At 44.2% G+C, this 15,596-nt stretch overlaps 2 protein-coding genes across 2 annotated transcripts; one reads left to right on the top strand and one right to left on the bottom strand.

Moving 5' to 3' along the window:
• The first annotated feature begins 93 nt into the window (after nucleotides 1-93).
• LOC123051832 (uncharacterized) lies at nucleotides 94-3,033 on the top strand. Its single transcript, XM_044474811.1, has 3 exons — nucleotides 94-296; nucleotides 385-459; nucleotides 583-3,033. The coding sequence occupies exons 1-3, from the start codon at nucleotides 138-140 to the stop codon at nucleotides 2,818-2,820; spliced, it is 2,472 nt and encodes an 823-aa protein (XP_044330746.1). The 5' UTR covers nucleotides 94-137; the 3' UTR covers nucleotides 2,821-3,033.
• Nucleotides 3,034-4,366: 1,333 nt separating this feature from the next.
• On the bottom strand, nucleotides 4,367-10,449 carry LOC123051831 (protein CHROMATIN REMODELING 35). Its single transcript, XM_044474810.1, has 8 exons — nucleotides 10,373-10,449; nucleotides 8,723-9,335; nucleotides 8,300-8,392; nucleotides 7,589-7,822; nucleotides 6,885-7,052; nucleotides 5,876-6,568; nucleotides 4,807-5,828; nucleotides 4,367-4,715 (listed from the first exon to the last, which is right to left on the bottom strand). Exons 1-8 carry the CDS (start codon nucleotides 10,447-10,449, stop codon nucleotides 4,712-4,714), a joined length of 2,904 nt encoding a protein of 967 aa, XP_044330745.1. The 3' UTR covers nucleotides 4,367-4,711.
• Between the last annotated feature and the right edge of the window lie 5,147 nt (nucleotides 10,450-15,596).

Below are 15,596 nucleotides of genomic sequence, written 5' to 3'. Positions count from 1 at the left end.
AGAGCCCAACAGCAAATGGAAATAACGGCCCAGGTACAAAAGCTCGCGGAACCTCCTGGCGAGCGGCCTGTCACGAGAAAATGGAGGGAAAAACTCCAGAAGCGAGGGAAAACCCTCTTCCCATTCCCATTCCCCAAATGTGCTCACAGAAAGAGATGGAAACCCACGCCGGCCTGGTCTCCGACGGCGGCAACCCTGCTCCGACGAAGCCGGGGATGGACGAACCACGCGCCGGCGCCGATGCCGCTGAAGCCCCCTCCTTCGCCGGCCCCGACGCGCTCCCCGTCCCCCAGCCGGTACGCTCTCCTCGCCGCCCTCCGGGCACCACTCGATGGATTCGCCGCCACCCGTTTCGTTGAAGATCTGCGTGTTCTGATCTCGCAGTGTACGGTCGCCGGCGCGAGGAAGCGGAAGGCCCCGGCGACGGCCAAGGTAGTCAGGAAGGCTCACAAGCCGCAGGTCTGTAGTTCACTGTATTCACTTGATAATTCAGTTGGTCTGAATTTATTCCTAGCACTTGCTTGGTTGTTTGGTTCGTCTGAATCTGTTGCATCTGTGTTGTGGCATTGTTTGGTGGTGTAGGTTGAAGTTGAAGAACCAATTCAGATGCCTGTGTACTATGGACGTAGAGAACCGTTTTCCCGCGTGCGTGGCAACGATTTGGAAAACAAATGTGCCCACTTAATTGGCGAGCTACCGCTGCAGCTACAGTCCATGTCATTGGTGGATCTACAGCTCTGGATCTTCAGGCTGTTCCGGCTCCATCCAGAAACACAAGATCTCGGTATCAAGGGGTTCCTCAAGCAACGCAAAACTGATTTCTTTGACGAAGAGTCCTCCGAACCGGACTATTCTTTGGAGGACTACCCGTGGGGCATGCATGAGTTTTTGACTGACAAATGCTGGAGTTCCTTTGCAAATAAATTGAAGAGTAAAAAACATGTGACGCAGAAGTTCATGTTGTATGTGCAATCTTCTGAGGTCAAGCACTACGACATTTTGCTCAAAGCCGTACATGATGATTACTCTCAACTGGCCACGGTTATGTTGCCTGGGATGGAGTTCCTGGCAAGTAGTCGCTACGCCTTCCGTGACCTTGTGGATGATCTGACGATGACAGCTAAGGAATTGGTACATTATCTCACTGGACCCTTAGGCGAGAAGATTAGTCCCGCTGAGGCGTGGAGGGCAAGACAGTTTGCTCTGGAGAGGGAATTCAGCACCTTTTATGATTCACACAACTTTGCCCCGAGGTTGCTTAAGGAAATAGCACGCAAGAACCCTGGTTGTTTTGTTGACATCAAGGATGCAGAGGTTGCAGACTGTAAGGGTTTCCGAGTCCTGCACCGTATGTTTTGGGCATTTGGACAGTGCTTACAGGCCTTCCGTACCTGTCGCCCTGTGCTATGCATCAAGGGCACACCACTATGTGGGAAATATCAAGGGATGTTGTTGACTGCTGTGGCATCGGATGCTAATGATTTTTCCATTCCAGTAGCATGTGCTATAGTTGAGGGTGAGACCAAGGAAAGTTGGTTGTGGTTTCTTAGGAATTTGGAGCGAGCAGTGGTGCATCAGTCTGATGTGTGTCTTATACACGACTACAAAAGGGAGTTGATTGATGCTGTGGAAGACCTTCTGAAATATCAATATCGACAGTGGCGTAAAGCAGAAAGCCGGTGGTGCATGGAAGACCTTGCTGAAAACTTCTTTGCGTATTTTGGCGACAAGAAGCTGCTGCTGATTTTCAAGAGACTTTGCCAGCAGAAGCGACGCCATAAGTTTGGTAAAATCTGGAAGGAGCTAGACGAGTTAACGTCGACATATATGGCAGAGAAAGAACGTGGGGCTAGTGGGGAAATGCAGCAGGAATCAGTCAAGCATGATGTGGCAGAGCTTGAGGCGCAAAGCCCATGTAACCAACATGATTATGTGAAGGATGTGAAGGAAGATCATGCCGATGACACCAAAGGGAAGATAACAAAGTTCTCTGATTGGATCAGTCTGAAACCGAAGGAGAAGTGGTCACTGGCATATGACAGAGATGGAGCAAGGTATGGCATCATGGGCAGTGATATAGCTGATATATATAAGAATGACCCTGTATTGAAAGGGATCACATGCCTTCCTCTCAGTGCGATAGTGGAGGTAACATTTCGGCGCTTGGTAAAGTACTTCGAGAACACAAGTGCTGCAGCAAACAAAGCAATTGGCAACCCATCAATTAACTTCCCGGAACGTGTCCAGGTTGACATGAATTCCAAAATGCAGAAATCCGAGACGCATACACTTACGTATACGTATGCCGATGAGAAGAATGCTCGTGGTGAGGTATTGGATCGGAAGTTTACAGTTAAGGGAAGGAAGAGGGAGGTGACTGTTCACCTGAAGTCGGAATATACCCTCAGCAGGAATAAGTCTGAAGGATCCACAGTTGAAAAAACTGCCACCTGTTCATGCAGCAAGCCGCAGCTACTTCACAAGCCTTGCTCTCATGTTATCGCCATCTGTTGTAAGATTGGGGTTAGCGCTGCTACATACATGTCCCCATACTACAGCCTGCCCTACTTAGGTAGGACTTGGAGTGTTAATTTTGATGAATCTAAGATCTCACGCGACTACAGAAATATCATGCTGTTTGGATGCACGACTACCTGGATCCCAGACAAAAGATTGGAGTGTGGTCTGCCTGCTTTTGTAACATCCGACTGCCTAGCAACTGTCATGGAGGAGTTAGAGCCACAATGCAGCACTGGAAATGTATCAACTGAAGACAATCAAGGATCGACAACACGCTTAGAAGAACCTAATCAAATTTAAACTTCAGTTATCAACTAACTAAGTTATTCATATTTTGGAGCCTAAATATGCACTAGTTGCTGTCGAGCTTATCCTCTGTAAACTCTGAATCTCTATGTTATCTGCAGTCTCGAACTAAGTTATTCTTATTTTGGAGCCTAAATATGCAGTAGTTGCTATCGAGCTTATCCTCTGTAAACTCTGAATCTCTATGTTATCTGCAGTGCTTCCCTATATTGTTTTGTCATGTATACTATGCAGAGCTTATCCTATGTAGACTGTAACCAACTCGAAAATGAAGTTAGCATGTCATAATCTCTGAATCTCTATATAGAGTTTACATAGGATAAGCACTGCAGATTTTATCTCTGAATCTCTATGTTATCTGCAAATCAACCCATCTCTCATTAATTTCTACTACTACTCCGTCCCATAATATAAGACGTTTTTGCAATTATGGGACGGATGGAGTAGTTGCTTGGTTACAGTTTGATGATTTTCTTGTAACTCATGTATGCTCAAATCCTTACTCCTGGTAAACAAGGATGCTGCAAAATCTTTTTTTCTACTCCCTCCATCCCATAATGTAAGAGCGTTTTTTATTATGGGACGGAGGGAGTACCACAAATAGATTTTTCATTCTGTCCTCATTTCTTGGGGTGATTGCAGTGATTCCAGAGTTCCAGTCTACAGAAACTGCTGAAAAGAACCACTCTACAGAGACTTGTTTGTAAGTGTTGGATAATGTTGCGTCGATGCCTCGTTGGTCAATTCTTTGCTACTGTTGTGCTCATCATGCCTGCATGGGAAATGTATATGTTGAAGCTTCTACCATTGCTAGCTCTGCTGCATTTTTCTGTTCAGTGTTCCATGTTGGAGTATATATTATGAAGAATCAGAACATCACTGTTTCCAGGATCAAATTCGCTCATGATCAAGTTACAACCTAAGATCTATGACTATATTATGTTAAATGTTCGTATTTTGTTCAGTCCATCGGTATGCTCCCAGGTACCTGTAATTGTGATCTGTTTGCCAGAACCAAGGGGTCTTTCTGTGGAAACCTTCAGGAGCAATCGTCGTTTTTTGATGGTTTTTCCGCTTTTCACAGCTGCTCTTTCCACACACCCCGGATATCTGGTGCCAAACCGTCGCCTCTTTCCTTATATATTCGATAATCGAGTTTGCTACCTTTGTGGCATTGATTGTACAAGTTCGTGAAGAGGGCTGGACGAGTAGAATGAGGGAAAGCGGCTCGATCGAGAAAAAAGAGGAGTAGACTAGAAAACCTAGAACTTCAAAAGTCACTATCAATGAATTCCCGAGCAATTCTAAACCAACATATGCTCCGTATAGACGGAATCTCAGATAAGAACCTAACAGTCTTTCTGAACTTGTTTGCAGGCCATTCTGAACTCTGGTGTGCAGTTGTTTTTGTTCCGTGTTTGTTTTCCTTCAGAGTGTTTTTCTTTTGGTGTTCATGACATCTACTCCTATCTTCATCGAACCTACAGAATCAACCAGCCGACATTTCTTGAGCTGTAAATCACATGGAACTGGACCCTGTTAGACTGATGGTCTAGTGGTGATCCCACCCCCAGGGCAAAAAACACGAATTAAGGATGGTCTTGCGGCAATCCGCAATCAACAGGCATTTTGGCTCCAAGATGAACAATAAAATCTAAAAAAAATCAAGATAATTTGACTTTTCCAACTGCATACTTGTCCACTAGACACTTAGCATTTCAGAGTGCAAATACTTGTACTAGTACACTTGTACCCTCTTATATCTCTTCATACGATCACGATTAAGACGATCAACAAAACACTGCAAAGAAGCATAGAAAGTTCAAACTTCAGTTCCTGCCCGGGTTCTTTCTCTCACTGGTTCGTTAGCGCTTGCCACTGCCATTCACCTGCAAAGAAAATGACGTTTGGTGCACTCATTGATGCATTCAACATCCTAGCAGAAAAACAAAATGTTTCACACGATTAGGGTACACATACCTTTTGTATAGAGATTTGATATCTTGTCGCAACGCCTCGTTGTCAAGAAACCTGTCCCCGCTCTCTGAAACGTCCACACTGGCAAGCTCAAAATCATCATTGCCACAAAGATCGTTCGATTCGAACCACATCTTGGACACCCATTCCTTTCGGAAGGCCGTGTTGTGATCCTCCTCTTCCGGCGAGTCGGCAGCGACAAGGCGGTAGCAGTACACCATTTTGGACTGACCTGGTCTGAAAGCACGACCAATCGCCTGGCGCATCACAGAAGGGTTTTCATGGACGTCCAGAATGACAACGCGCAACGCACCGACGAGGGAGATGCCCTCGCCGCATGCCTTGATGGAACCGAAGAAAACCTTAGCGTCCGGTGATTGGTTGAATCTCTCGACCGCCTTGTCTCGCTGGTCTGGAGTTGATTCACCCGTCATGCTGAAAATGTGCATCTCTGGAACCCATCCTTTCTCTCTTACGACCAGCATTTCCAAGAAAATCAGAAAACGCACGTACCGGCTGAACACGAGTACCTTCTCTCCTGCAGCTTCTGACAGACACAACAAATTGTATATAAACTTTGCCTTTGCCCCAACTTTGATATCAATTCCACGCATGATGGAACCGATCTTCTCAACGACAATATCTCGGTTCTTGTCTTTAATGTTCTGGATATCCTTTAAGCATGGATGAAGAGAAACAGCACTGCATTTTGCACTTTTGCTGAATTTCCCCAATCCCACCAAACCCCTCAGGATCTCTTCCTGCTCGGTACTCATTTTCAGAAAAACGGTCAAGTCCAAAAGTCCTGGTAGCTCCTCCGAAAGCTCGCCTTGATAATAGTGGAGCACGTTTGCAGTTAGCTCACGTAGACTCTCGATGATCATCGCTCTCATTTTATCATTTGCGTCCTTCTGAAGGTTTTCTTCAACCAAATCACAGAACTTATCTGAAATGTTCCTTGACCTTGCATTTTTCCCCGACATGTCCACCTTGCTTAGTACGCGCTTCACTATCGCACGAGATCGCTCCGTTTCAAGAATTTTGGCCGGACAAGGTTCAAGATGTTGAAGACCTCCTTGACATGGTTCTGAAACAAGGTTCCTGAGAGCACCACTTTTCTATGAGTCCTTATACTTCCAAGTGCATTGAGTAGGTCAGTTTGCTCATTTCTCGGAGTGTGGCCTTCATCTAGAATGACAAGACTCGGGACCTTCAGCAACTTCTCTTGGCACATGACTGCTTCTGCTTTATACGTCTGATCCGACACTATGCATGCAAATTGCTGATACCCTAGCAGCAATATGCTTCTCTTTTCTTCCCACAGGTTCAAAACATTGAGTTGTTCAGACCGGCTATCAGCTTTGCAGGAGTAGAAGTCATACAGTGGAATGGGCATGTCCTTAATTTGCCAACGGACAAATTCTGTTCTCCATGTTGCCAGAATGCCCTTTGGAAGGATAATCAATGGCCTTCCTGCCGGGTATCTGGCCAGGAAGCTTTGAACAAAGCTAATCAGCATGAAAGTCTTTCCAGAACCTGGTGCATGTGCTAAAATACAACCTCCAGGGTTGTTCTCATCTGCTAAGTTCTTGATCAAGAAATTAAAACCTTCCACTTGGTGAGGTTTCATCCGTTCTGAATGCTGAGGGTGGATTGACAGAGTACCAGGGGCAACTTGAAGAATATCTCCTGAAGGATTAGTAGCTGCCTCTAGATTGTTGCAGTTTCTGGGTTCTTGCGGGTACGTTCTGTAGGATCGGTTGCGCTGATTTGAACAGAGAAAGTAGAAATTAACAAACAAAAATGAACTGAATTAGTCAAAATCTAAAACACATGTCATGGGTGCTCGTATAGGAATTTTTTTCGATCTATTAATTACTAATGACAAATAAACCGGTGAAGAAAATTAATGAATGATGACATCCAGAACTAATCATCAATGATTTGATTGACAAGAAGACGCTATAACTAGTTGATGTTCTGATGCCAAATGAAGTTGTGTACTTTGAATCTTTTAGTAGTTATCTCTATAGAGTATTCAAGAAAGTAAATTGGACTAATTTGGACTGGATACTACATACCTTTTTCCACTGTAACTCAAAAATATTCTCAATGCGTTGCTGGATCAAACCACAAACACGGCACACAATGCCCAAATCATCTTTCATCACGAAGTCATGATGACAATCATCCACTACTTCAGAACTATTCTTCTCTGACGGAACAATACTGTGATCACTTCCAATGGTCTGGTTAGATAAACTATGTTGGTCAGACTCATCAAAAAGCAAGTAATGGTAGAAAATAATACAAAGAGAATGTGTAAAGGAATACAAAACAGTAGTATGATGATGGTAGAGCATCAAAATATGTGGGTGAGAACGAAAAATGATTGGATGCAAATGCAAAACTGTCTGTTTCAAGACAACCAGTAAGATCGTGTGCTCCAACACTAAACCTTGCAGTAATTAAATGCAAAATAGTCACATAACTGACCTCAGGCATTATGGGGAAGCCAACATTCACAGGGGGAATATTGTTTTTAACTTAGATAATATACACCAAGTACTAGAAGAAGAAATGGTGCTCAACTATACGCATGTACTACAAATATTGTTTTCTATGGGGCGTGTTTGCTGAGAACCATTTCATTACTGCCGCATGAAAACAATTATGAAGAGAGCTAGGCACTGAGGTAATCCATCATGAAATGCTGAGATCTAACTTGGTATAAGAAACAAACAAAGGGAAGAAGATAATTGCAATTAGTTTATTAAACAGATACCTTCGACATTGCCAGTGCAACCGACATTTCCTTCCAAAGGTCATCCAGCTCATCAACTGGATTGTCAATGGTATCAATGTGATTATAATTTCCCTTTGCCATGGATTCACTTTGTATGACCTCACAAGATATTTCATAAGAATCTACATCAGATATACTGTTGTTCTCCATGCATCCTTTTATTTGGACATCTTCACCTTCTCCTTCCTTTGTTTCTTCCTCCTCATCACGACTCTGTTGAAATGCAAGATAGTGAAAATTAATGGGAGAAACAAATACATTTGTCAATCCAGATATTGCGAGTAATAGACAATATTATCTCCCGTATAGTCATATGTGAAATAATCAATCAGTTTTTCTTTTTTTGAAACTGAGTAGGCATATTTTCTAGAAAAAAATGATGAAACTAAAATCATATTTCCCTGCAACTGAACAGGGCAAAAGCAGGATATGCAAAAAAAAATGTAATCTTGTAAGAAAACATATTAGAAATTTACTTCAGAAACATCATCGAGTTGCTTCAAGCGCAATATAACAATATAAAATGGCCAAGGACTTCTGATGTTATCGAGATATGATATTGATTAGCATCTAGGCATAAATATGAACATGCTCGATGATTACCAGTAGTTCTCTAATTGAACGATATAGAAAAAAAAACATGATTCAACAATATTAATTATCATTTCCAGAGTGAACAGCGACGCAGACCTCATTGTAAATGTCTATGTCATCATGTCCTTGCTTGTTCAGTTGTTGTGGCTCTGAAGTATCATGGCCATCAGATAAAGCAATTTCCTTGGGCTTGAAACACAGATGTCAGCTAGTCAGTAATAACTAATTTCAACACAAAGTAACTTATCATGTTGGCATAAGTTTCAACGAACTCGAGAATTTTAAGCAGTTCATGAGGCTTAACTAAGTAATGAGGCAGTTGTGCATTAAAAGGATGATCTATGGGTTTAATCCGTCACTGCTTTGTTAATGATCATGTAACCTATTTGTTGCGATCATGGGAATGAATAATTTCTATTGCAGGCAGTAAAAACATGCATAATTGTCCATTATACTATATTTTGAGGGAAACAAGATGCATTGAAAAAACAGAGTTTTTTTGCGATGAGTTGAATGCACCTCATTGTTGATACCCATGCTGTCCTTTCCTGGATCAACTACAAGTTGAGCTTCAGAATTGATATTCTCATCATTGGGCATGATGATGTCCTGGTCTTGGCAAGGCTGCTCAGCCGGCATGCAATCTTGGGTAAAATCGGCATTTTGCTTAGAACCAGATAAATTTCCATCTCCAAAGGATTTAACCATGTCCTCATCATCAGAATCAAGTAAAATGACCATTTTCTGAGCCTCAGTATTGTCCATGTTACCATGGGTATGATCTCCAACATCATACTGATCCAAGTCGACAATATTATCAGAACTAATATTTTTCCCACTTTGTGCAGCACCATGTAATCCTGCATCTGATGTCTCCAGCGCCGTGCTGGCACAGGGCAACTTGATAGGTACTTGTTGCAGCTTTTCAAGGGTGCTGATAAGTTGGTGCTTCTTTCTCTCGATTGCCTTGTAATCTTCAGTGGCACTCCCATACTTCAACTCGTCGAATCGTTCGAGAAACCTAAGACGCACAGATCTGTTATGACTGATGATGCTTGACGGGGACTGGGTGCCTGGCGAGCTATCATGCCCAGTATCATGCTTCTGCCTTTTGCAGCTACTAGGATCCATCCTGAAGAAGATAACAAAAGACAGTGAAATGTATGGAGTGCATTGAAAATATCGTTTGTGTACTTTCACCCTTGCATGTACATACTCCCTCCGTCCCAAAATAAGTGACTCAAGTTTGTGCTAAAGTCGTATAAAGTTGAGTCACTTATTTTGGGACGAATGAAAACACCATGACCCAACAGATGGCAACATTTAATTGTGGGCATAACTAGCACTGGTAACAAACACAACACAAAATCTGTAAGCTCAAGGAAAGATGAACGATTTCATCACAAAATAAATGCCAGCATTCCATGTTTTTATTCTAATCCCACTAATATAGTCCGCGGCAAGCCAGCAAGCATACCAAAAGAGCATGCATTTTCCTTCAGAAAATATATAATCACTGGCAGGAACAAGAAGCTCAGCCAAATCCAACCATCCCAATTCCCAACCTCAGGAACAAGAGACGGAGACGAAATAAGCCAGCACATTCGTTGCCAGATAGCCAGCACGAACATCAGAATGCACAGGAGCGTAATTAAACATGGTCACAGATTCGGGTGCTCGCAAGCCTCGGCGGCAAACCTAGGTGCTGCCCAAACCCCGATTCTGATGTGATTTTAATTTCTCACATCCGACCTCAAGAAACCACTCGATTTGGGCCTAATCAAATCTAGAAACCTTCCAGACAAAGGCCAAACAGATGATCCTACCCCGAATGAGAGATGCATTGACCGTCGGCCCCGGACCGGATGGCGTGGTGCGCCGGTCCAAAAACCCCCAAACCCCCAAAACTGCACGGAGCGGAAGGGGGAGACGGGATGAGGTGGGTGCGAAATGGCAGGAAGAAGAAGAAAAGATACCTTGAGGAGAAGAGGCAGAGGAATCTGGAGAGCCGGAGCCGGATTGCCGGCGATTTCTCGAGTCGCCTGCGGGCTGGGGCTGGGGCTAGCAAGTGCGGGAGCTGCTCTGTTCTTCCCCTCCTCGAGGCTCAAGTGGGGGAGAAGTGAAGTGAAGTGCAGTGCGACTGTTGGGTGTTCCGTCCGTTCACATGACCTGACCTGGACCCTCGCTCGGATCCTTCCACCTTCTACTTCTAGGCAGCGAATTTTCTTTGTTATCCACGGTGACATTATGCTCCCTAATTTTTTAAAGAGCCCACGTCCGATTGAGGTTTTTAATTGAAATTGGGTCACTTAATTTTAACTAGGTCAACAATTTCTCAAAACACTCGCATTTCAATTCTTTTATACCATACACTATGTTTTTTAATTTTTAAGGCCTCACAATTAATTGAGATCTTCAATTTAGAATTAATCATCCAATTTTGAATGGGTCAACAATTTCTTAAGGAGCTCTTCAATTCAATTCTTGTAATTTCATATGTTATCTAATTTTGAAGCTTTTTCGTTCAATTGAGATATTCAATTATAAATTTGGTTTATGATTTTGATCTGGCCCAACGATTTTTCAAATTAATCAACAACAACTGGCCTATAAAAATATATCAATCCGACGCATCCTCTCACCATCTAGAAAAAACAAGCGCCACCATATGATACTGTAGCATCAATATAGTATATGCAGTCACCAACGCTGAAATTTTCCCACATAAATATACGTTGATTAGCGGATAATACAAAACCACACCACAAAAGGCCCATCAAATTATCATATTATAACCATGCAAAAAAAATCACCGTATTATAAATAAAATAAAACACACTCCATCATCTCCCCAATCCGCCCAACTAAATATTCCAACGGTTTCAAAACATAAGGGGTATTATTTTTTGAAAAGTCAAATTTTTTAATTTTGACCAAGTTCAGAGAAAAAAATATCTACATCCACAATATTAAGAAAAAGTATGAAAATTTATTTCATGATGAATCTAATCATGGTAGCAAGTGGTATGTAAGTTTCTTCTTCACAAAAAAGGAACAACTGTTACGATAAAAAACAAGTTAAATGTGCCGCAATTTGGAGCTTCAAACGACTTCACTAGGTACCTTACCAAAGGACGTCATCCATCTCAACAAAGATCATGAGACCAAGGAAGTTTCTTTTTGCAGGGAGTGAGATCAAAAAAGTTGATCTGCCATACATTGTCAAGTACAGTCCTACAGACGAGCTACATCAGCATTTTCCATGTGACATGCTGAAAACATGTCCTCTAAGTACAGGTTAACATAAACAGTCCTCATAAAAATGTCCAAGAACACAGGTCCAACTGCCAGCATGATCACAAAATGTTACTGTATTATCATTACAATCATCTACTATTAAAAATGTGGCGCGGCCTCTTCTATTAGTGTTGTATATCACACTAGAGGGGTGTTTGGTAGCCCGCATAAAGACCAACCAGATTCATGCGGGATGAAACTAGGCTGTTTAGTTTCATGTGTTCAATGTTGGGCCTGCATAGCACGGAACTCAAAGCATCTTTGGGTTTGTCTCGCTAGAACTGCTCAGATCGGCAGTTTTCAGCGAGCCAGGCTGAGATGAGCCACAACAAACCCATATGGATGGGCCCCTTGCATGAGAGGAGGCTGGAGGGATGCGAGCTAATACACAGCTTGTACGTGTTATCTTCTTCTATATCCAGTAAGCTCCTCCCTAATCTCCTTTTTTCTTTCTCCCTTCTAATCTACATAATGGTGCTTCGATTCAAGATAAGCTCTATACAAAAAAGATGCACATCGATGTTACGGTTCTATTGTGATCGGTTCGTAGTTTCATTGACCGTAAATGCTTAATTTTATGTTCACGTTTGGACGAATTTTCTTTGATCAGTAGCCTGATCTTGCGGTTCCACATAACATTCGTGTTGCAAATTTTCTGTTTCGACGATTGTAAACGAGAAGATCTACATCTTCCTCGTGATTGTACATATGCATATGTGCGATGTGATTTAAGACACCGCTTAATCATTCCTGTAGGCCGGCGTGGTTTCTCTCAATCACCTCTCCCGCATCTTACTGAAGTGGCGTCATCGTCGCCGCCGTTCATCCCGACCTTCTCTCCAGGATCCTACTGCACTAACGCCGCCATGACGCGCACACTGTATTTATTCTCCTCTGTCCTCTGCCTCAGAGCCCTCCTATTCGTCCCTCTCGACGCGGACGCCGTTCCTCTTGACTTCCTTGCCCGTGTCCTACTACACTGGAGTCGTTTCCGGTATCATTTATCTCCTCTGTGACGCTCCCGATTCGACCGTACACTAATCATGCACGCAAATGTGTACGACCAAGATCAGGGACTCACGGGAAGATATCACAACACAACTCTAGACACAAATAAAAATAATACAAGCTTTATATTAGAAGCCAGGGGCCTCGAGGGCTCGAATAGAAGCTCGATACACAAGAGTCAGCGGAAGCAACAATATCTGAGTACAGACATAAAGTTAGACAAGACTGCCTTAAGAAGGCAAACACAAAAGCAACAACGATCGAAGAGGCAAGGCCTCCTGCTTGGGACCTCCTAACTACTCCTGGTCTTTGGCGGCCTCCACGTAGTAGTATCCGTCGGCGGTGGCATCTGGCTCCAGGGATCCACCATCTGGTTGCAACAACCAGAAAGAAGAAGGAAGGGGGAAAAGGGGGAGCAAAGCAACCGTGAGTACTCATCCAAAATACTCACAAGCATTAGATCTATACTAAGTATGCATTGGTATCAAATGAAAGGGTTGTATCTGTGGACTAAACTGCAGAATGCCAGAATAGGGGGGAAGGCCTAGCCTATCGAAGACTAGCATCTTCAAGCAGCTCCAAGCATCTTGCAGCATATAGAAGAGTAAAGAATAGCAGTTTATATTTAACAAGCATGTTGTAGCATTAATGCCCAGAGATCCTTCCTCGACTCCCTGCGAGAAAGCAATCCCGGAGCCAACATATCCATCACATATCAAGTATCCATTTCTAGTTGTATAAGATCAGGATACAAGTCTGAACGTCCATTACCGTGGACACGGTATTCGAATATATGTCTTCCCTGCAGGGGTGCACCACGTTTTCCAACACGCTCGATCACTCTGGCCGGACGCACCTTTCTGGGGTCAATGCTCGGCCTCGGAAGATCAACACGTCGTAGCCCTACCTAGGCTCAGCAGAGAGGTCCCTGCCGGTCTACATCCTAAGCACTCCGGGGTCTGGGCCCATCGCCCGTTGCACTCCGGGTCGTTGCGAGCAGGGCGGACCAGGCTCCGCCATTACAGGATGGTGCCGGCCCAGCCGTGCCGCAATGCTGAACTGGACGTCTGACAAAGCTTCGGCTGATACTGCGACGTCGAGGCCCATATCTATTCTCGCGTGGTGGTTAGTGCGTAAAGGCCAAAGGCCAATTCAGAACAAACACCCAAACATGTTAGTGCATTAACAATTAAAGTAGTGACGGTTGTCGGGACAAGTCCGGAGCTATCACCCCTCCTGGGTGATACCGCTAAACAGCCAGCCGCCACCGTCACATCGCACGGGTACTCTCCGGGCCCGCCCGGCTTTCACAACGGTCTCAAGTAAAGTCAAGGTAACTGTGTGTCCAGACATCAAGGGAAAACCCGAGGAATCACCCCCGGTGGATTCCACTCAATGTAATCATCAAGGTGAATGTAAGAGGGACCACCCTCGAGGTTCACACTTGAGGTGTTGCACGACACAGCCGTATCGGGAATGGTGAAAGAGGATATCACCCTCGATGACCACGATCGAATAGCTACACTACAAAATTATCATCAGGAGTGCGTTATGAGGGATCACCCTCGGCACTCGATAGTAGCTCTGCAGAGTCGAGCAACAAAAGGGGCATGATGTGATGTGAGGTGTCGGGCTCTGGTCGTCGATCACATTGATCGAGTCATCGATGATGAAGCAGGGGCAACAAGGACAAGGTGGAGGTCACTGATGGATCACTAACCAACCTATACTAAGTAGTTTAGGATAAGCAGGTAAGGTACAATGAGCAGGTTACAAAAGCATGCTATGCATTAGAATAGGAGCAAACAATAACAGTAGCAAAATCTAATGCAAGCATGAGAGAATAGAATGGGCGATTTCGGGATGATCAAAGGGGGGGCTTGCCAGGAAGCTCTGCTGAAAGGGAAGAAGGGTCGTCGATGATGTAGTCGATCACAGGGGCATCAATAGCGGTCTCGGGGTCTACCGGAGAGAAGAGGGGGAAGAAACAGTAAATACAGAGCAAACAGATGCATGACAAGTCAACAACCAAAGCTAGGGGTGATCTAACACAGTGTTGCACGATACCGGCGAAGGGGGATAACATCCGAAAATGTTTTCCCAAAGTTTGGCATTTCCGGACAGGTGAAAAGGAGGGGGACGGTTGCATGTTCGCTATGCTAGGGGCACGTGATGGATGAACGGAGAGTGTATTCCGATTCGTCTCGTCGTTCTGAGCAACTTTCATGTAGAAAACTTTTTCATCCGAGTTACGGATTATTTTATAAGATTTTTCAAAGATTAAATAATATTCTGAAAATCCCTGAAATTCTACGAAGTCCGAGAATCCGCCAGTTTTAAACATCTTTTAGCTGTTTTCAAAATGCTACAACTATGGATCTGATTTTGTGCCTTATATCAATTTTGAGCATTTTTCTGTGATCTACATGTTGGTACCAATTACATCCATATTAGAGTTCATTAGCTTGATCATCAACAGCTCTTTCCAGTTTTTCACTTAACAGAACTTAGCATTTTGTGATTTTTGTAGGATTTAAACCATGCATCAAAGTGACTTGGTCCAGTGGGATAAAATGAAGTTTGTCCAGTATACTTTCTACTCATATTTTTTTAAGCTTTGTTAATAGTTGTTTAACCGTAGTTTAGGGGCTGCCCAGGGGGTTACTCAATGTAAAATTCATAAAGCTAGCCATACCTACAGTAATTAGCAGCAGCAAGGCAACTACGGGCAGCAGCAACTAGCAGAAAATAGCAGCGGCAAGCACTAGCAGAGCAGCAGACAACAACGACGCTAGGCAAGTCACGGGCGGGGAGCTACGGCAAGGCGGAGAACGGCAAGAAGCAGCAGGGCATGCCCCGGGCATGGCCGGCGAGCCAGCGGCGTAGGTGTGGGGCATGGCCTGCACGCGCGGGCCTGCGCGAGCACGCGCACGGATGGGCCAGCAGAAGAGAGCAACGACAGCGCGGCTAGGGGCAGGCGAGGCGGCGACTGCAGCGAGACGTGGCGACCTGCAGGGGGCAGCGGCGTCGCGGGGCTGCGGCAGTGGCCGTGGGTAACAGCGGCAAGCGACGGTGTCCGCGGCAGCAG

This window comes from Triticum aestivum, chromosome 2D (assembly GCF_018294505.1).
Source record: "Triticum aestivum cultivar Chinese Spring chromosome 2D, IWGSC CS RefSeq v2.1, whole genome shotgun sequence".
NCBI lineage: Eukaryota > Viridiplantae > Streptophyta > Magnoliopsida > Poales > Poaceae > Triticum > Triticum aestivum.
This window is presented reverse-complemented; position numbering and strand designations above follow the sequence as displayed.